The 25,937-nt window shown below is 42.9% G+C and overlaps 1 protein-coding gene across 1 annotated transcript in view; it reads left to right on the top strand.

Moving 5' to 3' along the window:
• The window catches only part of LOC130484764 (contactin-3-like), a 222,492-nt gene that overhangs the window by 68,680 nt on the left and 127,875 nt on the right, over positions 1 to 25,937 (top strand). The window contains exon 2 of the mRNA XM_056857852.1: positions 14,162 to 14,257. Coding sequence (XP_056713830.1) covers positions 14,162 to 14,257 — 96 coding nt within the window. The remainder of the gene's footprint in view (positions 1 to 14,161; positions 14,258 to 25,937) is intronic.

The raw sequence follows: 25,937 nt of genomic DNA, 5'->3' as shown, positions 1-25,937 counted from the left end.
CCGCTGCAGCTCTCAGGAATGAGCTGTCAGTTTCGGAGCACACACTCTCTTGCTAAAAATTTCCACATTGCAGCTTTGATTTTTAAGTGTCTTTTAAAGAGGTATTCATTATGCATGTGTATAGACCTGGTTCCTATGCAATGGGAGCAGAGCTGTGCTGGGTAAATGGGCTTACCCCTCCTATTGCAGTATCCTTTGACTCGAAATTATGCCCCAATGGAGCATTGAGCAGCACCATAGAGCTCAAAGTGGGTGGGGGGTGTAAACAAAGATTGCCCTTGTGTTCTTCTACAAGTAGAAGTAACTAGCACAAATAGAAAGGGAGTTTAGGATCCAAACATTAATATTTTGCTCAGTTATTCATGCATTGATTTTTGTTCTTCCTTTTGTGTTCTCTGTTCCCCCCCTCCAAATCCTCTCTCTTTTAGAGTATAAGCCTGTGGGCAGGACCTGTCTTCATTTCATTTATTTATGTGAGATTGAAAGTTTCTTAATAGATATTGTTATTACTCCAGCCTCCTCCCCAGATGCATTCCTAACTTTTAACTCTGGCAATATATTGCATTTTGCCTCTTGAGCTCTGACATCAGAAGGATGTAAAAGAGTTTTGCTGCAAATAACATTGAGTCCATAATATTTATTTATTCAGAATGCTTTCCAAGAAAACTGCTGTGCCACAGTTCATTAGCATTTGAAGGTATTTGTTTTGAGGGGGGAGTTATGTGTGTTACTTTCATCTAGCTTTATAAAGGCAGTTGTGCATACAGATCAACCTCCCTGAAGGCATCCGATCAGATTTTTTTTTTTAAGGGGGAGGGAATTTGTTCCCCTTAAAACAAGAGAACACTAAATAATCAGTGTCATGCCTTTTTGTCAGCCAAGGTTATTTTCTCTCTAATCAGTGGCATAGGTTATCTTTCCAGAAGCTGTAATTATAAGAAGTCACTTAGGGTGCTTGTTAGGGAAGTTAGAGGAGGAGAAAGCAAGTTCCCATTCTACACACTGTTTTTAAAAATACTCAAAGCAAAACTCAGTTTTCTAAACTGTGCGATGGTAAATTGAGTCCATGCTATGTATATAAAAAACCTGCGTAATAGAAACCAGGTCTACTCAAAATCCTGCTGATGTTTATTCAATAGGGCTTACTCCCATGAAATTTTTCTTGGGCTTGAACTCTGAGTTTTTTCCTGGTTGTACATCTAGTTGGATTCATTTTACACATTCCTGATCTTACATTAATAAAGTGAATAAATATTTTTTTTACTGTTACCTTATGCAAAACATTGTGGCAATAATGGATTCCTTGCTTCTCTGAGATAAAGAGGCCATCTTAACAACTAGTGTTAATGAACAACTAGTGGAGACTGCAGCATCCGATTCATACTGCCCACTTTACCTGAATAGTCTAATTTTGATACATTTAGCTTGCATAACTTCCAAATATTCCAAAGAATCATGAGCATCACTGCTTCCCAGACCCCCAAGATCTCATGAGACCAGGGCAAGCTCCAAACCCTGTACCTTGCCCAGGGCTTCCATGTAGCTCGAACTCTTTCTCCAACACTTACCAACAACACCTTCCTACATCAGGAGTGCTGCAGCTGCCAATGTGTTCCTTTAGAATAATTATGAACACATCCAGAACCAGCATCTTCCATGAGTAGCTCCATTTTGTGTGCTTTGAACTTCATCGTATTCATTTTATACACCCCTTACTAATCCCATGTATTAGTTTATAGATGGGATCCTCAAGATTTTGAACTTGCTTTTATCCTGCCCTTCTTCCAAGGTAGGTAGGTAGGGCAGCTTGCATGGTTATCCTCACAATCTTGTGAAGTATTCTAGGCTGGGAGAGTGATTGGTTCAAGTTTGTAGACAAGTGAGGATTTCAACCTGGATCTCCCGTGTTCTAGTCTTTATACATACATCTGGTTCAGATGGAAAAGTGAAATGTAATAGTGGCATTGGTGGGCCGAAGTTCACTCAGGAGTGATCAGTCACTCTCCAAGCAATAAAAAGTATCTTTCTGCCCCTCCTCCAGTGCTGCTGTAATCACTTTCCAATCCTTCACTTTAAAGCTACCACGGCAGCTTCCTTTCTTTCAGATGAAGGAAAACAAAGCTCACAGGTGTACATACCTTGACTCTGGATTGGGAAACAGTAGCAGCGCTCTCTCCCCTTCACCTCTCCTTTTCCTTATCCATGCATGCACACACACTGTGCTCTGTGCAGGAAAGGAGTATTCTGTTGACTCTTTCTGCCTCAGGGCAGCTATTAGCCTCTTGCATGGAAAACATGGAGATAATTCCAACTTGTATCTGACGAAGAGAGCTTTGACTCTTGAAAGCTTGTACCCCCAAAATTGTGTTGATCTCAAAGATGCTACTGAACTTGAATCTACCTGTTCTACTGCAGACCAATACGGCCACCCCCTGAAACTTATCTTCATGAAGATAATACTATATTTTTCTCCTGCAGGGTAAGTTCCAGGTGATGTGTTGGTGATGGTTACACACTACCTGATCTTTCTGTACACACTACCTGATCTTTCTCACTGGTTTCATGGAAGTGAAACTGTAGAGAGGAATAACAGTCAGCAATTAGTCACAGTTCTTACCAAAGCTTAAACCACAATGGATGTTTTCTTGATAGCTGAGCAGACTAAGGTTAAATTTGTTACATGCATGGGTTACTTCTGAAACAGGTCTGGAAACAGCACTGGATACCATGCATCTGTTGTTTATATCTCTCCTAGAAAACAAACCAGAGAACCAAAATAATTAAAACAAATAGATAAGAAATAAGAGCACACCGCTGACAGTGCCCAGCTCAGCCGGACACCGGCGTATCTGTTGTATAAATTCATAAGGGTCACACTCATACAATGCCTTTCAGCAAACACATTTTACTGAAACTAGCAGGGCCTGTTTATCGGCTACATAAGTAGCAATTCTATTACCTGCTGTCAAGTAGTGGGTTGTGAAGTGAGAATGACATAGTTCAGCCTTTCTGTTAGAGCAAGAATCAGAAGAGAACCTCTGGTGCTTTCCCCAGCCCCAGCAACTTATGTAAATTCATAAAGCGAAGTGATGTAGAAGCTTTTGTGTAGATGGATTACATTTCCTGATGCACTGCAGTGATCTTGCTAGTTTTGTGTATTCCCAAGGTTTCAGTATGGATGGAGCTTGCAGAATCATGGTGTGAACTGAAAAAAACAAACAGAAGAATAAGACAGAGCAGAGGTAACAGGTTCTGATTATCCCCAGCTCAAGGGCGAGATACAGTATAAGTTGTTCAGAAGAAAGACCCTTCTTTTCTCTACTTTTTCAGGAGTCTCAAAGCGGCTTACAATCCCCTTCCCCTCCCGACCCCACAACAGACACCTTGTGAGGTAGATGGGGCTGAGAGAGTTCAGAGAGAACTGTGACTAGCCCAAGGTCACCCAGCAGGCTTCATGTAAAGGAGTGGGGAATCAAACCTGGTTCTCCAGATTAGAGTCCACCATTCTTAACCCTCCTTTAGAGGACAGGAGATGTGAAAAAGATTAGGGGAGCAAGTCCTGAGATGTTAAGTATCTTCCATTCATTTTATGCCATCTACCACATTATAGGCTCTGCATACATATTCTCTGCTCTCTGTTACTTACTGTTTTGTGCATATTGTATAAACATTTTAAAGCTTCATGCAGATGCATAGGTATGTTGTTAATATAGACATTATGCCCATAGCCATATTTCCAGCAGTGCTCCATATTTTCTGTTCCTTTCTTTGCAATGTGCTCATGGTTTAAACAACCAATTTGCTAAATAGGAATATGAAAACCATAACAAAATGTAACTTCTGTTTTTGACATTTATGCTGTAGTTTGAAAGATAAACACATTTATGCTTGCTTTTTCATGCAAAATAAGAAACCGTTTTCAAGGAATGGAATTCTATTTCCCTGCACTAGTTTATAACACTGGCATATGTGTTCCAAATAATCAATACTAAATTCAGTGCTAAAGCAAATGGAAAGTGAATAAGTTACGATAGGAAAGGAAAGGAAATTACCATTTCAGAACTTTGGAACATACACAGCTTCTTTCCTTGGCTCTTGTTTTAAATGTTCTTCAATTTTGCAAGCAGTTAAAAAAAAATTACTGTTTCTTTCTATTTTTTCCCTGAGGCTCTTCTGTTGACAGTGAAGAAGGCAATGTTGTTCTTACAACTGCAAAAACTCATGGTTAATTCATTGCACTTGTTTAGGTATATCTTCAACCAGTTGTCGTCTGAAAATATGTACATTTGTTTTCTAATATGAGACATCTCAACCCGGGCTCAGAAATCAATTGCACTATAAGCAAACTGCTTCTAGTATTTTGGGTTGCTGATACATTTTTAGTTCTCAGACGGGGCCTCTGGGTGATTGTCTTAAAAGAGGTGCCCTTGCTGTCCTGTATGTCTCAGTAGCCATGTCCACATGTGTCTTATGTGCCTTTAGCAACTCTGGAAGCTGTAGCTTCAAATAGACAAGGTCACTTGGAAAGCAGTTAGATAACACCGTTCAGGTTGTGGTTCACTATGCTTTTTCGCTGAAGTTGGATCCCATGGAAGCAAGAATCACAGATCTTTCTCACATTCCCTTCTGTGCTGACAGAGGTTGTAGAAAGAGTGGTTTTGCCCACTTTACTCTTCTGGCTGCAGCCTCCTGACCCCCATGCCTTCTAGACCATGTGGGTCCTACAAATCCAAAAATATTTTTTCCTGGGGTTAGAAAGAACTGCTGGAGGAGAGAAGAATGCAGGAAAGATCTGAGACCATCAGTGCCTTCTGCTGACTGTGTGGGATCTATTAAAGTGCACCTAGCCAGCATTTCATTACCCTATCTTAGGAAATCAATATTTGCCAATCAGTATTTGCCAATGCTATCCAAGGGCCTTCCTTAAGGGCTAGTACGACAGGCCCTTTTCTTGAGACTAAGGGGACCCACACTGCCACTCTATTGAATTTGGGGGCCTGCTTGGTTTTGAGATAACAGCCTTCCCCTTAGTTACAGCATGTTCTTAGGGCAGCAAGTGTAAAGGCGTTGGGTTGCTGCTATGAGGTAAGTTTTGTACTGAGTATGAAGAGGACAGAGATCACTGAAGCAGGAGGTTTAATAAAACAACACAGAAGATTGATCTATGTACAGGTTATGTGGTGAATTTTCTTTACAGATTGTAATTATCAAATCTGCCCATCACCAGAGGGAGGCCTCCCAGCTCTATTTTCTCCCAGAGGTAGAGTTAAGCCTCTCTGCAACACTACACAGCTACACACAAAATTATCTTCTTCTTTGATGAGACAATTTCCCCTTTCTGTCTATACTCTCCTTCAACTCTCCCAGATCCTTCTGCACCATTTCCTTACCCCCTCCGTCCCCCCCTGGAAGGATATTGGATGCTGGAGCAGCACTCTCATAGGCTCAGATGTGAAAACAGCTGAATGGCTATTTTACCTCTCAGGGCAGGACAGCTTCTTGTCCGTCATAGCTAGCTTATCTCTGCCCTCCTGTCATTCAACCAGCCTTACAATGGAGCTTGTCCCTGGTACATGCCAAACTCATGTCAAAACTCTTTGAACCTCTGGCTAACAGCTCCCTCTCAGCCAAAACAGGCTTTATGGTTGCCATTACCTTGGCAAGAAGAGTAAGCAAGATTCAAGCACTTGTGTCAGGCCCTCCCTTCCTTAAGTTTCATAACAATGAGGTGGTTTTACACCCAAGCCTTCAGTTCTAAACAAAGGCTGTTTCCACTTTCCGTTTAAATTAGGCCAATAGTGTTACCAGTCTTTTTCCCAACTCCCAAGGACAACTCAGAAAGGGTCCTGCACTTACTTAAGTGGTTACTCTCCTTCTGCCTTCAAATTTGTCGAGGCCTGGGTTATCCCATATTACTTGATTATCAGACTTTCCTGCAAATTCTGCTGGGTATCTGTAATGTTCCAGTCTGAAGAGTTCTGACTCTCCTTGGGTTCTGGCAATGTCTGCTGTGGTTTGGGACAGCTGCTTCAGAAAGGCAGGTGGGACCTGAGATTTACATTTATGGTAAAGGCAGTGTAATGGGAGCTCTGCCACAGTATATTTTGGAGAGCTTTGTATCTAAGAATTAAGAGCTAGATATATGCAAAGTTTTGTTTCTGGGAAGTGTCGTTAGCTTTTTTCTTTTTTAAAAAGAAAATCCAGTAAAAGCAGTAAATTTTGCGAAGGGCTTCTATTTTAGCCTTTGTGGCTGCAGCTGTACATCTGGTAGATGGTTCTCTGATGATTGATTTTTACCTGTATATTGTTTTGTGTCTCTTCTCTATGTTCTGTTATTTGATTGATTGTTTAAATATGATTCCATTGTAACGTGCTGCCTGGATAAATAACCATTAACGAGCTCCTACTGAGTGTATGACACATGAAGGCTGTGCTACTGTATACATAAGGGCTTTGCAGAGGTGCAGTCAGCATGCAAATGTTGGTTGCATTATCTTCATGTAACCTGAGCTTTTATTTGATTACTAACAGTAACTTCATTTTCATTTTAAAAAAATTGAAAACCACTGCATTGCTAACAGTGGTCCTTTCTAACGCAAATAACAGTTTACATGTATTCTGCTTATTAAGTATGTAAAATGTTCAGACTAGGCATCTTTAGGACTTAATAATTTCATGGAAAGAGTTAAGCATGTGAATTAATCTGTATCATAAAAATCAATGGAATGTAGGTGTTTGTCCGTATCATCCCACCTCCCTCTGAAAGTACATGTTTTGTAGAATTGAGCTGAAATGTTGTGCGGGGGGGGGGGGGGGGAAGCTTTACAGCCTTTTTAATAATTTGTGGAAGGCTAAGAAGGCATTGAAAACACACCCCGGTACACCCTTTCATTTAAAAAGGATCCTTCCCAAGATGTTCCACAAAGAATATTTGGAGTTGTTCCATCTCATGTAATAACAGCATTTCTACATAACCCCTTTTAGCAGATCTGATTGGTTACTGCATTGGTTCTATTTTCCCCCCTGAAGTTTGTCTTCTCATGGCAGAAACAGTGAAGTTGTCCGTTGGTCATTAAGATCTGCCCATGTACAATGTTACAGATGGTAGAGAAAGTTAATTCAGGGCGAGGACAGTTCCTTTACTCTGTATTCATTTTATCCACATTAACTTTTATTTTCTCTCAGTGGCATAATAAGATTTCTTGGCTCCAGACCAATTGCACTGTTTCCAAGAAAACCTGGGGGGAGGGGAATGCTCTAATGGGACAGCCAGTTGGCCTGGACATACCAGTGAGCAGCCCACAGAGGAAAGGTAAACTGCCTTCACCATATGACAGAAAAGTGGCATATAAATATTTTAAGTAACTAAAAGAAACAGAGGAATATTCAGGAGAAGCATTTTGCCTTCATAGACTAGACTTTTATGTAAAAAAAAAATACTTGGCTGGAACATTTGGTTCGTTGCTTTTTTTGTTTTGTTTTGTTTGCACAATAATGTGTAAGGAGTGATAGGTCTTATTCCTTCTTTTAGGATACTCCCTAGCCCTGTTCACAAGTTGCAATGGTCACACATACAATCTGTGTACAGTGTAGACTTGCTTTTTCTTTATATGTGTGGGCCGCGGACTCGGGGAGCCCCGCCCCTTTTGACTCTGTGCCGGTAAGAGGTTGGCCCAGGGGAGCCTCCTCGGCCCCCTCTGAGGGGGAGTCTGAACTTGCCTCTCCCTCAGAGGAAGCCAGGGTTCCATGCTTCCCAGAGACAGCCTGACCCATGGCCTACTCCTCCCTGGCCTCAGCTCCAACCGGCCCTTAGGTAGAGTCTGGGTCCAGAAGCCCCGCCCAGACGCGTTCCTCTGTTGAGGCTTCTGAAGCCTTAGCCACACCCCGGACAGGCCCGCCCGGCTACCAGCTGGTTGGTGGGACCCAGGAAACAATGTGACATGGTCGTGTCGGCGTGCCAGCTTGCTGTCGGCTTCCCTCCTCTTCCTTCCTCTTCGGGCCTGGGACTGGCCCAACGCGGATGTCCCCCTTCAGCTTGGCCTGCAGAGGAAAGGGGAAGTGTTGTGGGGAGGGTGCGTCCAGGTACAGCAGTGCTGTAGGCTTTTCCACCCCAGTCCAGCTCAATAGTGATGAGTGGTGGCTGGGGGGAGGGAGGACATGAGACGCCTCGGCCTGGGTCCGTCTCAGGACAATATTTGTGTTGAATAATTCTTATCTCACATTTCATGTGATTGAAAATGCACATTTATTCAGGTACTGGTCCCCAGTTTCATTTGTGAAGTGAGCATGCATTGGTTGTTTCTTACAACCAGATTACATACATTCATTGTAAGTTGTGAACAGCCTTCCGTCTTCATGTCTCCTAGAAAAGGGGAAATAGCTGTAATTCTGATTTATCAATTGGTTGCTCTCCATCCAGTCTGGACAACCGTTTTGAATGCAAACAGGTATTGTTCTAGTTCCTCGAAGTTAATACACCTGTTCAGCAAATTCCTCATGACTTCAGGCTCTAATTACTTTGGTTGTGTTTCTCTTTATAAAAAAATATTTGTGTAATTGGTGTAGTTCCCTTTTCTCTCCATACAAACAAGCAGCTGTCCAAGGTGGAGAGATGTGATGGGACACAGCTGGCTTCCTGCAGGATAATGACTACCCGCATTTCTTGACAGCTTTGTACTATGCCCCTGGGTATATGGGGCAAATGATGCTGAATGCTACCATAGTACCATTTTTCATTCACCAATGAATGGCACTGCATTTTGTGCTTTTGTCCTGGGAACGAATCATAATAGATGTGTGATTAGGGCTTCATTTCTGTCTGCTGTGCCGGTGCAATTCTACTCAAGTCATTGGCTGTTGGCCTGAAACACCATTTAAATGGGGAAATAACATAGGCAGGCTTAACTGACAAAGTTTCCAAGTAGAGCACCATTTGTGGATTGGCCCATCTTTTCCCCGTAAGAAAAGTACATGCCTCTGACCTATCATTTTTAAATTATCCTTTTTAAAAATTCCCTTCTGGAAGACACAGTAAACAAGAATGTCCTCTTTATTTTTTTTATTTTTTTTAATAATGTGTGAATGATGGCAGGGCTTTACATCCTACAGCATCTTCCAGGAGGCCCCAAGCAGGCCCAATTAAAATTAAATCAATAGCGTTTTTCCCAAGGGAGGAAAAAAGTTCACTTCAGGCTGAAGGGGTTGGCCATTTATGCAAGGCTATTTCCTCACTGTCACCCCGCCGACTACCTTGGGGCTTTGCCTTGATTATGCATGCATTTTCAGACTGTCAGAGATCCCCTCACTCACCCCTCGCAATTCCGCACATTTTGCCTGCGTTTTCTGGATTTTTGTTTAGCTGGCATTCAGAAAACCCAGGCAAAATGCACGGAAACATGTGAGGAGAGCGAGGCGTCAGCTGGAAAATGCATGCATAATCAGGGCAAAGCCTGGAAGTAGTCAGTGGGGTGACTGTGAGGAAATAGCCATGTGGCGGGAGCTAGCAGGTTAATGGATTGACACATACTTAGCACAGTCACAGTATTCATCAAACCCAAACCTTATAGGAGCTACACCCTTTGTAGTCCTGTCAGAACGTCTGACTACCATTTCTCCCACCTCCCCTCCTTCTGAATCTTCAGACTTTGCAGCTTGCCTGCTGGGAGTCCTCTGTGGGGAAAAGTTTACCTTTTGGGTTTCTGCCTGTTCACTTAAAGGCAACTGCACTGTTTCCTGCTCCTTTTCCTCCCCATGCAGCCTTGGCCAGTTTAAAGATTCCCCAAAGCTTGCTGATCTGCTGAACGTGATCTTATTTTGGGGATCTCCAAACCTGTAGGATTTGGCTGCATTCTGATAGCCTAGGAAAAGTAATTGTTTAGACCTTTTGCCACCCTTTCTTCTTTGTTGTCCTGGGTCAGCTTCTCCAAGGGAATTTGAGATTGAGCCATCTCACCACTCAATCCCCCACTGCTTCTACAGCTTCTATGGCTTCTGGAATCCTGGATGCTGCTGTGCTACTCTCACTAGTCCCGTGAGGCGTAGCAAACTAGGCCCAGAGCCCTGTGGCGGGAGCTGGCGGATTGTGCCAACGCCCAGGAATAACCACCAGTACCAGTAGAGCTTGTAGAAAATGCAGTTATTTATTCACAGTGTTTAACTGAGGCTGTCGTACTTTGGACATATTATGAGAGGACAAGAGTCACTGGAAAAGACAATCATGCTAGGAAAAGTTGAAGGCAGCAGGAAAAGAGGAAGACCCAACAAGAGATGGATTGACTCTATAAAGGAAGCCACGGCCCTCAGTTTGCAAGATCTGAGCAAGGCTGTTAAGGATAGGACACTTTGGAGGACATTGATTCATGGGGTCGCCATGAGTTGGAAACGATTGATGGCACTTAACACACACACACACACACACACACACACACACACTGATCAGAATAGCCCAGGCTAGCCTGATCTTGTCACGCCTCAGAAGCTAAGCAGGGTTGGCCCTGGTTAGTATTTGGATGAGAGACCACCAAGGAAGTCCAGAGTTGCTAGGCAGAGACAGGCAACGGCAAACTGCCTCTGAATGTCTCTTGCCTGGAAAGCCCTATGTTGTCGCCAAGTTGCACCTTCAGGGCACTGTCCATCACCATGGAGTGCTTTAGACATAGACATGTTTCATGTGATTTTTCTTTTGAACACTGAGATACCACAATGGAATTATTATATATATTTATGACTCGGAATTGATAGAGTATTGACAATAAATGCTAGTCTAAAGATTGCACATGAGGAAAAACTATAACATTTGCAGAAAGGTAGAAAAGTGGGCTTTGGAGACTGCACATTGTATGTTTTTGTTCCTGATTGCACAGACATTTCAGATGAAATCTGCTACCATAAAAGAATTAAGAGTGTGTTTGCCAAAACAAGACAGTAGTAGTCTTTTGCACTTTACTAACATATTATCAAGACCACACAGGTGTCTTATTTAAATATTCTAAAAGCTTTAAAATAGCCTGAGTGAGGCTGCAGTACACTGGCAATGGTTGAGGTCTATTCAACAGTTCATACTTTTTTTAAAAAAAAGCAACAATATTGAAATGCCAAATTGCTGTTGGTAAGTGGCTTGGATGAACATCTGTTGTTGCTTTTTTAATGCTGGAAATAAAACGACACTTCAAACAATAATTATTTTGGTCACCCTCCCCCCCCCCCTTTTCATTATGCTTTGCCATAAAGATTGTTTACTTTAAAGTGTCCTTTGAGTGCATCATTGAACATCTGTACCTGAGTGGCTACACTTTTATAATGTTTTAAGCAGAATGTTTCTTTTTACAGCTCTCTAAACTGCCTTTTTTTTTTTTTTTTTTTGCTAAGGGTGGAGTGGCAGTTCTGTGGTCCAGAATGCACTGAGAGGGGTGACTCGGTTAGGGCAGGGATTACTTGACCTGTGCTTGAGAAGCAGCTTCTGAAACTAAGTTGAAAGAATAAAAGTATATATTCTTCCTTTGCTTATCTTCATCTCCACTCTCTCCCTTCCCCTCCCTTCCATGTCTCCCTTATTACAAAATATAGGTTGTACACACAGGGAACTACCCCCCCCCCCTTTATTGTGCAAAGAACCATACGCAATTGGTGGTGCTGTATAAAAAATACTGCAATCACTTAACACGTGCAGAAACACACAGGTGAAGAAAGAAAGGATTAAGCATTGCTTAAAATGGAATAATAGAAGAAGACACCACTAGAATCTGACTTCAGTAATGTACAATGCTAATTTTTTGAGCTCCCTGGTAATGCATTTACCGGTATGTGATTCAGGAACCATTATAGAAGCTGTTGAAAGCCTTCCACCCTACCATCAATCTAACAATGAATTACTCTGAGCAAGAAATAAATTTTCTGGACACCACAGTACGGATACACAAGGGGCACACAAGCACCACATTATACTGAAAACCGACAGATTGACAAACCTATCTACATGCCTCCAGCTACCATCCCAACCATATCAAAGAGTGCTTTGTCTACTGCCAAGCCCTATGCTATAGTTGCATTGCTCTAATCCCTCAGACAGAGATACTCACTTGAAGGACCTACAGTAAACATTTTTACAACTGCAGTATCCTGCTGCTATGGTAATGAAGATGATTGGAAAGGGCAGAATGATACCCAGGCACAGCCTGCTATAAGACAAGCCCAAAGAAAATGACAATAGAATGCCTCTGGTGGTTACATATTGCTAATAACTCAAGCCAGTCCAACATATTATTAACAACCTACAACCAATTCTGGACTGTGACACTTCCCTTGCTAAAGCACTGGGGGGGTGACCCTTTCTTGCTTACAGACAGCCTGCTAACCTAAAACAACTTCATACCCGCAACGATAAACTGCTTAACAGTATAATGGTACCAAGGCCTGAAACAAATCAAGGTGCCAACTTTGCTCTCCTATAGATCCTAGCAACACCATCACTGGGCCCAACAACATCAGCCATACTATCTCAGCTTCATACTCCTGTTCATCTTCTAACGTGATTTATGCCATCACATGCCAGCAATGCCTTTCCACCCTCTACATTGGACAAACAGGCCAGTCCCTGTGACAAAAGATTAAATGGACATGAGTCTGACATCAGAAACCACAAGATTCAGAAACCAGTTATCAAACCTTTACTCATGGTATCTTTAGATAAGCAAGTCTTAGCCACTTATAGACCTGTCTCAAATTTTCCCATGATGGGAAACGTTATTGAATGGGTAGTAGCAGAGCAACACCAGAAATACATGGATGAGACATTTGCCCTTTATCAGTCTGGTTTCAGGCCTAGGTGGCTTTAGAGGGTTCATGTGGGTAATCTCAGTCATCAAATGGACAAATGGAATGCATCTCTGTTATTGGTGTTGGATCTGTCAGCAGCTTTTGATACAGTGGACCATGTGATACTCCTGGAAGATGCTGAATTATCCCCTTGACAGCTGATATGGGGATGCCACAAAACTCTATGCTATCTCCCATGTTGTTTAATATCTACATAAGGCCCCCTAATAAGATTATCAGTAGATCTGGAGTAGGTTGTCATCAATATACTGATGACACTCAGCTATATAGTACTATGAATGAGGCACTGGCTATTGCTGTCTCTGCCTTAGTCGAGTGTTTGAATGCAGTGGTCAAGTGGCTGAAGGTGAACAAGCTAGCTAGAAGGGACACTGCTTTAAATAGGATTGTGCTTCCTATCACTGATGGTGTGCAGCTTTAGCTGAAAGACTCTGATAAGAGTTTGGGAGTCTTGCTGAATACTACTCTCCTGTTGGAGAAATAGGTGTCCATCCCCACCAAAAATACTCCCCCCCCCCCAGCTATATCTAGTTAGGAAGCTTGTTCCCTATTTTCAGGTGCATTATCAGGCCATGCTGACCCATATGTCAGTAATCTCTTGGCTAGATTACTGTAATATGCTCTGCATGGGGCTCGCTCGCCCATACCTCTGGAGCAGCATCCCAGAAGAGGTCAGGAGGCACCTATCCTAATGGATTTCTGGTAAGCCTGCAAAACAGACTTATTCTGGGCAGCTTTCGGGACATCCTGAGCAAATGGTGAATACCTTGCTGGTTTGAGACATAAGGTGTTTTTAAAGTTATATCTATTGTTTTAATGCTTTCTTTATAACATTGTTTTTATGTTTTGTCACCTTGGGTTATAAGATGCACAGGAAAAGGACAGGCATCTAAATATTGTATATAAATACATTACTATATCTGAACTTAGCTGCTGACTTCTCTGTTATAAGTTCAGCTCTTTATGCAGAGTCACTCTCTAAACAATGCAGTCACTCTCTAAACAATTTGAAAATATTCAGTTTAAACGTTTTCTGTAGCCTTCTATTCGTACCGCCTGACTTGATTTATTTCTGTGTCATTTAAGTATGGTGGTAATTACGTTCTTGAAGAAATACCGTGGGTTTTTTTTTGTCTAAGTTCTGTTGCTAAAATTAATACAAAATTGGTCCCCTATCATATGAATAACTTCACATTGAAGTTAATGAGTGGCACAATTGTAGTAATCTGCTGAATTTATGATTGACAGTATTAGAATTGCATGCTTGTTGTTCTACTGCAGTCTGTTCACTAACTTGCTTGTTTTAATATCTCTTGGGGGAAAATAGATCTCGAAAACTTAAAGACAAAAATGAGAAGCACTGTGTCAGTACGAGAAGGACAAGGGGTTGTTCTGCTGTGTGGGCCACCAACTCAGTCTGGAGGTAAGAAATGTTTGGAATTATCACTAATCTATTCTGTTGTCAGTAAAAATGATGGATAGAACTAGGCTGCACATTCAGTTTGATGAAATCTTATCCCTACTTCTGATGAGGTTAGAATATCAATGAACATAGATCTCTACAGGTTATCCTAAACCCTAAATGAGGCAGGAAAATGAAACCATGATTTCTCTGTTTTAGAAATCTTTCCATTAAAATAAAGACATTACAGACCCCTAGAACTGAAATATATGTATACAAGATTGGGGTTTTTTCCCCACCTTTGAGAATGCAGGTAAGGAATTTCTTCAGAAACATTTATCCATGTTAGACAAGTTTTGTAGTTAAAGTGGGCTGTTTCACCAATCAGTTGACAAATATTGTGTCTGCTATTGTGGACACAATTATTTCAACTGTTTCTAAAGCATTAAATGTTAGAACAAATTCATTTCAATCGTTTTCAGTTTTCATACCGCTAATTTCAAAAATAAATTAGTTAACTTTCTGAGAAATAATTATATTAACTTTTTAAATGTGGAAAATTGCCACTGCTTCTAAGAATCTTAGGGAAGGCATCTTCTCTAAATTGGAATTATTCCCTGAACTGCTTATCTTGGAACACTAATGTCAGGCTACCACGGGGGTCCTCAATATTTGGGATTCTGGCACAATGTGGTGGGTGCAGCCACAAAAAAGGCTGTCACGAATTGGTTGCTTCAAGAGGCGGAGCCAGCCACAAAATGGCTGCCACAGCTTCCTTTTAGTCACACATTAGAAATCCTGTGTTGTCATGACAGCTGCTGCAATTTTTTTTTTAAAAACAATCTGCACAGCCAATCAGAAGCTTCACTGTACAAAAGCCCCACCTGGCCCACCCGCTTTCTGAAAACAGTTGGTGGGAGCCAGGAAAGCATTCAGCAGGCACCATGGCACCCATGGGCATCACATTGGGGGCCCTTGGCCTACAGACATGATGCAAAATAACAATAAATATTTAAAAACGGTCTTTAAAGGCAGTTATGCTAATTACAGTTTGGAGATGCCTACAGTTTATTTAGATATTAATTTGTTTCAGTATTTATACATGCCTTTCTGCCAATGTGGACCCAAAGCAACTTACAGCATCATTCTCCCTTCTCAGTTTTATTATCATGGAAACATCCCACGAGACAAGTTAGATATAGTGACTGGGGACCAAGTTCACCCAGTAAGCTTCCATGTCCAAGTGAGGATACAGACCTTGGTCTCCCAGATCCAAGTCTTGCACTGTAACTACTAAACCACTCTAGCTCTAGGAGATATGGCATCTGCCCCTGACTGAGAATTCTTAGTTTTAGGAAATATTTGGCAGTGTTTCCCTGTGGTCAATTGACTGGTAAAATAATCCCATGAGTTGAGGCACCTGAGTTAGTTGGTTCTCGGAACTCAGTATATCAGCATTCTATAGACTTTCCTTTTGCTAAGTTTATGTATTTTCTTTTCTTTTTAAAAAAAAAACCATTTTCTTACTTGGGCACTGACTATTAACATTAGATCCTTAGCTAAGCACATCATAATCCTATTAATGTTATTCTCATTGCAGATTATTTAAGTCCCCTAGTCAAAAATGCAGCCCGTAACAAAGATATATTCATAATCTTCCTCTTATTCTAATTTCTACAAATTGTGTCTGTGAAGCTCTAAGTATCACATTGTGTGAACTTGATTGCTGGAAATGTCTCTGTCCATGAAAATTCCTGATAACTCTTAATGTGGAGGCAACTTGCCTATAATAGGGTTAGCTGTACATAACTGGGTTTTTGATGAGTCTTCTGCATTTCTTGTTTATCTTTTGGGAAAAGCTACCCATTCCTTTACTTACTGAAGTCTGTGAATGGACCGTTACATGTTGAGACTGCCTCTCTTTGTCATCACATACTGATTAGTTGCTGGGCACTGGATATCTGTTTCTATTTTGTATCCGGCAGAGTAGGGAAGGAGAGCAAGCTGCTGGAACTTTCCTCTTTGCAATTGAAACAGGCCACAAAAAAATGTAGAATGTGTATAGTAATGCCTACTAAAGGTTCTGCTTGTTGTGGCCCATGGCGCTGTGCTGACGTGGTATGTAAGTGCCAGAGGAAAAAGTGCACAAACTAATTATCGATTATCTGCACTGCTGCCATTTGTCTTATATGTTAGAAAACAAATAAAATATTTATTTGGATGCTTAAAATAATGTTTGCCATTTGGGAGTTAAATAGCAAACATGAATTCATCAGTTTTCTTGAACACCAGAGGTTAGCTGTGTATGTATTCTTGAGGATTATGTGTGTTTTTCTTGGCTCACCTGTGATATAGGTGCAATGTCCATTCGATTTGTACAGTGCCAGGGTTGTTCGAGTGATCTTTCTCCACATATCCCACTAAGGAGGAAACGGACTGTGTTTTATGTTACTATAGTGTAAAGGCTCAAACATTTGCTCTTGGTGTTATTTCAGTGCCCACAAATTATGTTATTGACAGCTTCAGCACTTAACCACACTTTTGTTATTTGTAAAGTAGCAGATCTAAAAACCAGGAAAATAAGTTGTGCAAGGAAGCTGCCGTTGTCGCGCAGGAAGATTTTTCACTAGGTTAAAGAACACACATAGGTTTTCTTGTGAATGTCAGCTTAATGGAAAATTGGCAAAGGGTCATTCATCGTGGTGTAGTGGTTAAGAGCGGTGGTTTGGAGCGGTGGAGACTGATCTGGAGAACCGGGTTTGATTCCCCACTCCTCCACATTAGTGGCAGAGGCTAATCTGGTGAACTGGATTTGTTTCCCCACTCCTCCACACGAAGCCTGCTGGGTGACCTTGGGCAAGTTACAGCTCTGTTAGAGCTTTCTCAGCCCCACCTACCTCACAGGGTGTCTGTTATGGGGAGGGGAGGGGAAGGGAAGGTGATTGTAAGCCGGTTTGATTCTGCCTTAAGTGGTAGAGAAAGTCGGCATATAAAAACCAACTCTTCTTCTTCTTCACTCCAGTGTCATTTTCTATAATATAATATTTCCTTCTGACTCATGAATTCTTGTACACTGGTACCAAAGGATTCTCAGCACAAACAAATCTAGGATTGCATTGGTGAGCTTTACGATGATATGGTTGATAAATGGCATAAGCATGCAAGCTGTTCTCTTTTTTTCCTCACGAAGTACATGAAAATATATTCATTTTTGTTAAGATTCTCAATAACAGATCCTAGTTTGACTTTTTTTCTTCCTTATGTTAAGGATACACTTACATCTATTTATGCATAATTATGTTTTTTAATCCTTGTAATATGAAATACTGAATATCATAACAAAGGACTTGGCATATGCACCTGTAAGTAATGGAACATGTTTTGTATCTTATAATGTCTTCTATTTGTCACCCCCCCCACTCCGGTACAAAAACAAAAATCTTGTTGGATCCAAAGGGTTGCCAACTGCCAGGTAGTAGCAGGAGATCGCCTGCTAATTCAACTGATCTCCAGCCGATAGAGATCAGATCACCTGGAGGAAAATGGCTACTTTGGCAATTGAACTGTATGGCATTGAAGTCCCTCCCCTCCCAAAACCCCGCCCTCTTCAGGCTCCGCCCCCAAAATCTCTTGCCGGTTGCAAAGAGAGACCTGGCAACCCTATGGATCCAGAATCCTGCTTTTAACAGTTATCACCCAGATGTCCCAGATAAACAATAAGCTTCTATCTTTCTATTATTTTATTCCTCCCTTAGAGTGGCTTATATGGTTCTTCCCTCCTACATTTTATTCTCACAGTAATCCTGTGAGGTAGGTTGGGTGGAAAGAGTACAATTGAACTAAGTTTACCCAGTCAGAGTCAGACCTGAGCAGGGATTTGAACCAGAGTCTTCCAGATTTAACCCTCAACACTTCAGCCACTACAGTGCTGCCCAAATTGGTCCCCATGTCAGTGTATGCACATATATAAATCAAGACATGGATTCCAGGGGATCTTTTGAGTTTAATAATTCTCTTCTCCTCCATTTGCATAGTTTAACTATATTCCCATTTTGGCTTAACAAGTTTCTCAGGCAATAAAAGATGTAAGATCGGAGACACAGATACATATTCAGAAAGTAACATTATTGACCTAACCAAAGAATAACAAAGACAAGTTCAATAATAGTACTACAAAACAGCAAGGCTGAACTGTTCAATAGCAAAAGCTCAGTAGCAATTTATTTTTTGCAATAAAAATCACTTTTGCACTATCCTAGTGCTCAGTTTTATTACTTTAAAGGAATAACTGATTAAAGTTACTTTTGATCCAAATTGTGTTTCCTTGTGACTAGTCCAGAGCCTCAAAGGTTGAGCTGGAAACTATAAAATCTATAACAAAATAATTATGTTTATTATATGGTATACAAAATGAGTTTATAAAAACACAGGGCCTGGAATACATGCTACATATTAAAAAAAATCAATATAATCTGTTACAAAGATCTCAAACAATGTTGATGATACACTCACTATAAATGACCTTACAGGACCATACATGTCTGAGGCTATTGGGCCTTCCTCAGTGGTCATAAATACAAGACACAATTATTAAAGACACATCTTGGAATAAACCTGTATCGTTGCTCCTGTACCATGATCGTTTTAATATTCTTAAAGAGTAACCCCTTCCTGCAGGTTGGTTCATCAGAATCTCAGCTTGTCTATGAAAGTCAACATCTGTACTGCAATTCCTTTTTAATCTTAATAATTGAGAATATGGTAATATATGAGTAGAAACTATCTCCTGCTAAATAGGAATTAGCATCTGTGGGCTTTCTTTAGACATCTGTCTGCAAGCTAGCACCAATTATTCTGATTTCCACATCAAAAAATGCACCTTAGATTTATCAAATAAGAGATTTTTTAGTTCATTTTCGTGGCTTCTGTGCAGTCCCACATGGGATTGCGCAGGCGCAGGGCAGCCACAGAGAAGATTAGAAAGCTTTTGGAAGAGTAGGCTCCCTTGGAGCGCTCCCCTCCCCCCATCCGTGACCAAGCCTTAATGGCTTTTCCCGCCCAGGGGTCACATGACCAGGGGAGCACTCTTCCCTCAGTTCTCATTCTGCCGCCACGGAGAGAACAGAGATTTCGAAGTTTTTCCCTGCGGTTGTCTGAGGTAAAACATTTTTTTCCCCCTCTTACCGCTTTGGGATAGACTTTTTCCGGAAGAGTGATTTTCTCTTTATGGACATGGCTCTTTTTAAAAAATGCCGTCCTTGCTGCCTAAAGGTGGCCTTGTCTTATGAACACCACGACTGTCTCCTTTGTTTAGGAGAGGGCCATATTGTAGCCTCCTGTAGACCCTGCTTTTTATTCACCGACAAGTGCCGCCGAGATCGCTCCAAAAAACTTAAGCGGCCTTTTATGAGAAGGCTTTCTGCCCCGATAATGGGAAGTTTTCTGAGGTCCCTTCAACATCAAAGAGACCTAAGGAGACACCTAGGGGGTCTAGGTCTTCGTCGGAACCGCCTGTGAAGAAACACAAGGAGAAGAGAAAACATCTCTCTTCCCCCAAGTCGAAGCGAGCGGGGTCTACGGGGGAGACCTCGGCACGCACAGCGCCGACTGCGTCAACCTCGACTGGCCCTCTGTCGACTCCGATCTCGACGTCGAAGGAGATGCGGAGGGAGGCAGCCTCACGATCACTGCCACCGACGGCGGGTTCGTCGCCTAGACATAGAGCGCCATCCAGGAGAGGCTCCGAATCTCCCAGAAACAGATCGAAGTCTCCCCGACATGTGTCTCCTAGTGAGCGGGGCCATAGCACTCACAAGCGCCTGCAGAATGCTGCAGCACCTGCCTTAAGGCGTCCTCGCACCTCTTCGCCACTGGGGTTGGAGGTCGATTTGTCGTCTTCGGAAGAAGACGCCATGGAGGTACCGGAGATCCTGGCTTCGGACCTGGAGGACCTACCCGATAGTGAGGTCTGCCACATGGAATATCGCCCCCACTTCCAGGACTGGAGTCCGTGGGGTTTCTGCCCTCCGCCATGGTACCCGCCGTTCCCTTACGGAGGCCATCCGTATGCATATGGCGACTATTGCCATCATGTCGACGTCAACTACCATTGACGTCATGTCGATGCCGACTACTTTCAGTCCGAAGGGGCATCCGGCCAGTCGGGCTCGAGACCGAGAGCTTCTCCACCGCTGCCCGACGTCGATCTTCAGTGCCGCCGAGAGGACCAGATCCAGCCCAGGCCTGATTTGGGAAGAGAAGACCCCATCCCGTCGACGTCGAGAGCGGCCGACTCCAGAAAGACTCGAGCTTCAGCATCGACAGCCAGGAAAGTCCTCAACGACGAGGACGTTAGCGATGAAGCAGATCGCGCTTCAGAACAGGGTTCAGAGGACACTTCTCTCGCCTCCCGGGAGGATACGGTGGGGGACCCAACCCCCATATCCCCTACTTAAAGTTTTTTTCGGAGCTCTTGCTCCGTATGGCCAATGCTTTGGGTTTAATGACTATACAGTCTGATCCCAGATCCTCTGACCCCATTATGGGGGTGCTTTATAGCCCTAATGCGGGGCCGGCTAAATTGCCTATGGTGCAAGGGATAAAAAAAGTGGCTATGGCTTCGTGGCACAAGCCTGCCTCGGTGATAGCCTCCATTAAAAAGATCGAAAATTTATATAAAATTGATGAGGAAGAATGCCAGTTCCTGTATAAACATCTGCCACCCAACTCTATTATCACCGAGGTTTTGGCTGCCAAATATAAATCTGGTTCCCACACTGCCCCCCTGGATAAGGAGGGGCATAAACTCGATTGTCTAGGGTGCAAACTTTATTCCTCTGCTGCTTTAGGCATTCGTATTGCCAATTTTAATGCCCTCATGGGCCGGTACCAAATGTCCCTATGGGACAGGGCATCTGAAGTCCTAGACTCACTGCCTGAGGACAAGAGGGCTGTTCTGAAGTCCATCCAATTGGAGGGCAAAAACTAGGCAAAAACCAAATAGCTGCCTCTAGACACATGGCAGACTGCTCAGGTCGGTCCATTGCCTCCAGAGTGGTCCTCAGACGCCATTCCTGGTTGAGGGCATCCTTTCTCACACCAGATGTTAGAGCCCGCATCGAAGATATGCCGTTTGATGCCAAAGCTCTTTTCTGCGATCAAACGGATGAGGTTCTTCACAACCTCAGAAAACAAAAGCTGACTGCTAAGTCCCTAGGTGTCACCCACCAGTCTGGCCCCTCATATAAGCCTCGATCATATAACAAACAGCCTCAGACCTACTACCCAACCAAGTTCAATAGAACTCAGTCCTGGGGCTATCAGCAGCCCCAATCTCAACCCCGTTACCAAACCAATCCCCAACAGGGAAAAAGGTACACCCCTAAGGGAAAGGGCAGAAAAGGGGGTTATTTTCCCAGGACTAAACGAACAAAAAAGGTTCGGCATAACTGGCTATTGGTTCTACTGTTGCCATGTTTGGTGAATGCCTCTGTCATTTTTTCAGTAAATGGTTACAAATTTCTCATGACTCCTGGGTATTGAGTATAGTACAAAATGGTTATTTCATTGAATTTCTCTCTGTCCCTGTGTATAGGCCTCACACCCAGCATTTAGACACAGAGTTTGTCCCACAGGAACTGCTGGACGAAGTCCATTCTCTTTTATAAAAGGGGGCAATTCGAACTGTCCCGCCCACTGAGGTTCCCAATGGTTTCTACTCCAGGTACTTCTTGATTGGCAAGAAGGGAGGAGGAAAGAGGCCCATCTTGGACCTGAGGGCACTGAACAAATTCATAAGGGTTAGGAAATTCAGAATGCCCCTTTACCACAGATTTTACCCCTACTCTCAGGACCCCTGTGGTTCGCCGTATTAGACCTCAAAGACGCATACTTCCTCATCGCCATTCATGAGGAATGTAGAAAATATTTGCGTTTTTGGTGTGCAGGAATTGCTTACGAATACACTGTGTTACCTTTTGGGTTGTCTTCAGCTCCACATGTGTTTACCAAGGTTATGGCTGAAGTGGTAGGCTACCTAACATTACAGGGATGTTGCATTTTCCCGTACCTTGATGACTGGCTGCTAGTGGCCAGTTCCCACCAGGAATTAACACAGTCAGTAGAAAAAACTACCTCTACCCTTACAGAATTGGGGTTGGTGATCAATTTCCAGAAGTCACGCCTAGTCCCTGTGAGGACTATAGACTTCATAGGTGCTGTCCTTCAGGCCGAGCCACATGCCTCTTTTCTACCTCTGCCCAGAGTTAGATCCATCCAGAAACTGGTTAGATTCTTTACACTTCAAAGGTTTCAGAAGGCTGTCACAATACAGAAGCTTCTAGGATTAATGTCTTCAACCACGGCCGTGGTTCCCTTTGCGAGGCTCCGCATGAGGCCCCTGCAAAATTGGTTAAGATCCTTTAGGATGAATGTTGACCCTCAGGGTAAGAGACTATCCTCTCTTTTCTTCAACCTATTTTCCTAGAGTGGGGCTGGCCAGCAGTAGACCTCTTCGCCTCAGCGGAGAATGCGAGGTGTCGACTATTCTGCTCATGGGCAGCAACAGAAGTCGGTTCCCTGGGGGACACCTTTCAGATCCCATGGATAGGAAGGTTACTGTACGCTTTTCCACCAATCCCCCTGATTCACAGAGTAATAGGAAAGGCGCTTCAAGACAGGGCACACATGATCTTGATAACTCCTTTTTGGCCAAAGAGACCATGGTTTGCCACCCTCTGGGGCATGTCACAATGTAGGTACATGGAGTTCCACACACACCCTACCTGCTACAGAGGGGTCCAGTACTACATCACAACCCCACATCACTCCACCTTGTAGCTTGGAGGATCACAGGGTGACCGCATGGTCGGATAGGGTAGCCCACATTCTCCTTTCCTCCTGCAAGCCTTCCACCAGGAGGGTGTATGCTCTCAAATGGGCAAGGTTTTCTAAATGGGCTGGGACGAAAGGGATACAGCCACAAAGGTGTACATTACCTGTTGTTTTTGACTACCTTTTGTCCTTGAAGGATGATAGCTTATCTAATTCTTCGTTAAAGTGTCACCTGGCAGTTATCTCAGCTTACCACGATGGTGTGGATTCTGCTTCTTTATTTTCCAATAAATTATGTAAAAAATTCCTTAAGGGACTGGACAATGTATTCCCTCAGGTTAAAGTTCCAATTCACCAGTAGAGTCTTTCCCTATTCCTTTCCCACCTTACTTCAAAGCCCTTTGAGCCTATGGCTTCAGGCGAACTTCAACTAGTGTCCTACAAGACGGCGTTCTTGGTAGCTATCACATCGTCTAGGAGAGTCGGTGATCTCAGGGCCCTGAGAGCGGATCCTCCCTTCACTAAGTTTTTTCCTAATAGGGTAGTCCTTCGTCCAAGTTAGTCTTACCTCCCTAAGGTTGTGTCAAAATTCCACCTTTCGCAGGACATCACATTACCTGTGTTTTTTCTCAACCCAGACTCTCCAGCTGAGAGACCGCTCCATTCACTAGATGTACGCAGAGCACTGCTTTTTTACTTACAAAGAACAAAACCCTTTAGACGGGATAATAACCTGTTTATTTGTTTTAGCGGCCCAAATAAAGGGAAGGTAGTTTCCACTCAGACCCTTTCACGGTGGGTAGTTTCTGCCATCAGATTGGCATACCAATCAGCAGGGGTAGAGTGCCCTCTTCGCCTGCATGCACACTCCACTAGGTCCCAAGTGGCATCAGCAGCTTTCAGCTCGATGGGTGACATCACGGAGATCTGCAAAGCTGCGATGTGGTCCACGCCGATGACTTTCATCCAACACTATGCCGTGGACATCGATTCAAGAGCTGATGCGGCTGTGGGGAAAGCAGTGTTGAACTCGTTATTTCGTTGACCATCACACACCCACCTCCACAGTAAGTGAGCTTGCTATTCTCCCATGTGAGACTGCACAGAAGCCACGGAAACAAAAAACAGTGTTGCTTACCTGTAACTGTTGTTTGTTGAGTGGTCTTCTGTGCAGGCACACATCCCTCCCTCCTTCCCTGCTGTGGGCTGGCACCGTAAAAGAGTGTACTCCCCGTGGCGGCAATAGAAGAACTGAGGGAAGAGTGCTCCCCACCCCCTGGTCATGTGACCCCTGGGCGGGAAAAGCCGTTAAGGCTTGGTCACGGATGGGGGGAGGGGAGCGCTCCAAGGGAGCCTACTCTTCCAAAAAGCTTTCTAATCTTCTCCATGGCTGGCCCATGTGTGCCTGCACAAAAGACCACTCAACGAACAACAGTTACAGGTAAGCAACACTGTTTTTCCCTCCCAAATCATAAAGATATCATCTAAGAATCTTTTATAAAAGATAATATATTGTCTATAGAATTTATTATCTTGGAGGATGCATTTGTTACCCAATATGTCCGTGAACCGGTTGGGCAGTTCAGATGCAAATTTGCACCCCCTAGCTGTGCCTAAAATTTGCAAAATAAATAAATAAATCTTGGAATTGGAAAAAAATCATTTAGGCATAACTCAGCAATGTGACAAAGAAAGAATCCTTTCTTTGTGAAATTTCAGGAAAAGCTATGGGGTGCAAATTTGCACCCGAATTGACCAACTTGGTTGACAGTTTCTATTTTTTTAATCCACCCTTTTCAAATACATGACTTGAACTGTAATGTTTTAAATGTGTCCATTCCATTCTCATAAATATAAGTAAAGGCATTATAGTACCAGCAATCTGATTTCCCCCTAGTCTTTTTCATAATAGTTCCTGGTATGAAATTTGTTTTATTTTTTTACTCCCACCGCACAATAGTGGAGCAGTTTCATCTCCTCAGTTATATCCCCAAGATCTATTTTGGGGATAATCACCACCATTTCAATTATCATCACTGTGTATTTGACACTAGGATTTTGTTACCAATGTTACTGGGGCTTTGGCTTAGTGGAAGAAAATTTGCATGGCATATAGATGGTCCCAGGTTCAATTCCTGAGTCTCCAGTTAAAGGGCTCAGGTAATATCGATGATGTGAACGACCTCTACCTAAGACCATGGAGAGCTTCTGCCAGTCTGAACAAACAGTAATGATCTTGATGGATCCAAAAAGGTCTGATTCAGTATAAGGTAGCTTCATGTGTTCATGTGTGCTGCATACATCGCTACATCAAATGGCACACTGCCTAGTGCTTTATGGATGATGAAAGCCACACAACAGGGCCACGCAAAGACAAGGTCTTTGTGGGCATCTTGATGACATGAGCTGTTTGTCTAAAGATTGAAAATGCAGAAACCAGCCGTAGTCCAATTATGTTCCTGTCAAATACCAAACAAGGGAATTGCGTGTATCATTTGTCATTTGATAGGAACATGGTTGGACTTGTGCTGGTTTCTGTATTTCTAGCATTGGTTGGTCTGTTGCTGGTGTCCCTATTACCAGAGTGGATGTCTTCAAAATGCCTCTTCCCAGAGAATGTGCTGTAACTTAACACCAGCAATAAATGTAAGCTTTGTGCCTGTTTGAATTTCATACAGGATGCTTGTATGATCATGTTGTAACAGCGTAGCTTGAAAAATCTGCTTCCCACCCCTTTATCTTTTTGGATATGGTAGTATCTAATATCATGAAGAGTTCTGTGTCAATTTGGTTGGTCCTCTGCATTATGCCATCACACCTTAAACAAGGTGTTTTTTTTGGGGGGGGGGGTCAGCATTATCTTCTAGTT

Source organism: Euleptes europaea, chromosome 1 (genome assembly GCF_029931775.1).
Source record: "Euleptes europaea isolate rEulEur1 chromosome 1, rEulEur1.hap1, whole genome shotgun sequence".
Lineage (NCBI taxonomy): Eukaryota > Metazoa > Chordata > Lepidosauria > Squamata > Sphaerodactylidae > Euleptes > Euleptes europaea.
This window is presented reverse-complemented; position numbering and strand designations above follow the sequence as displayed.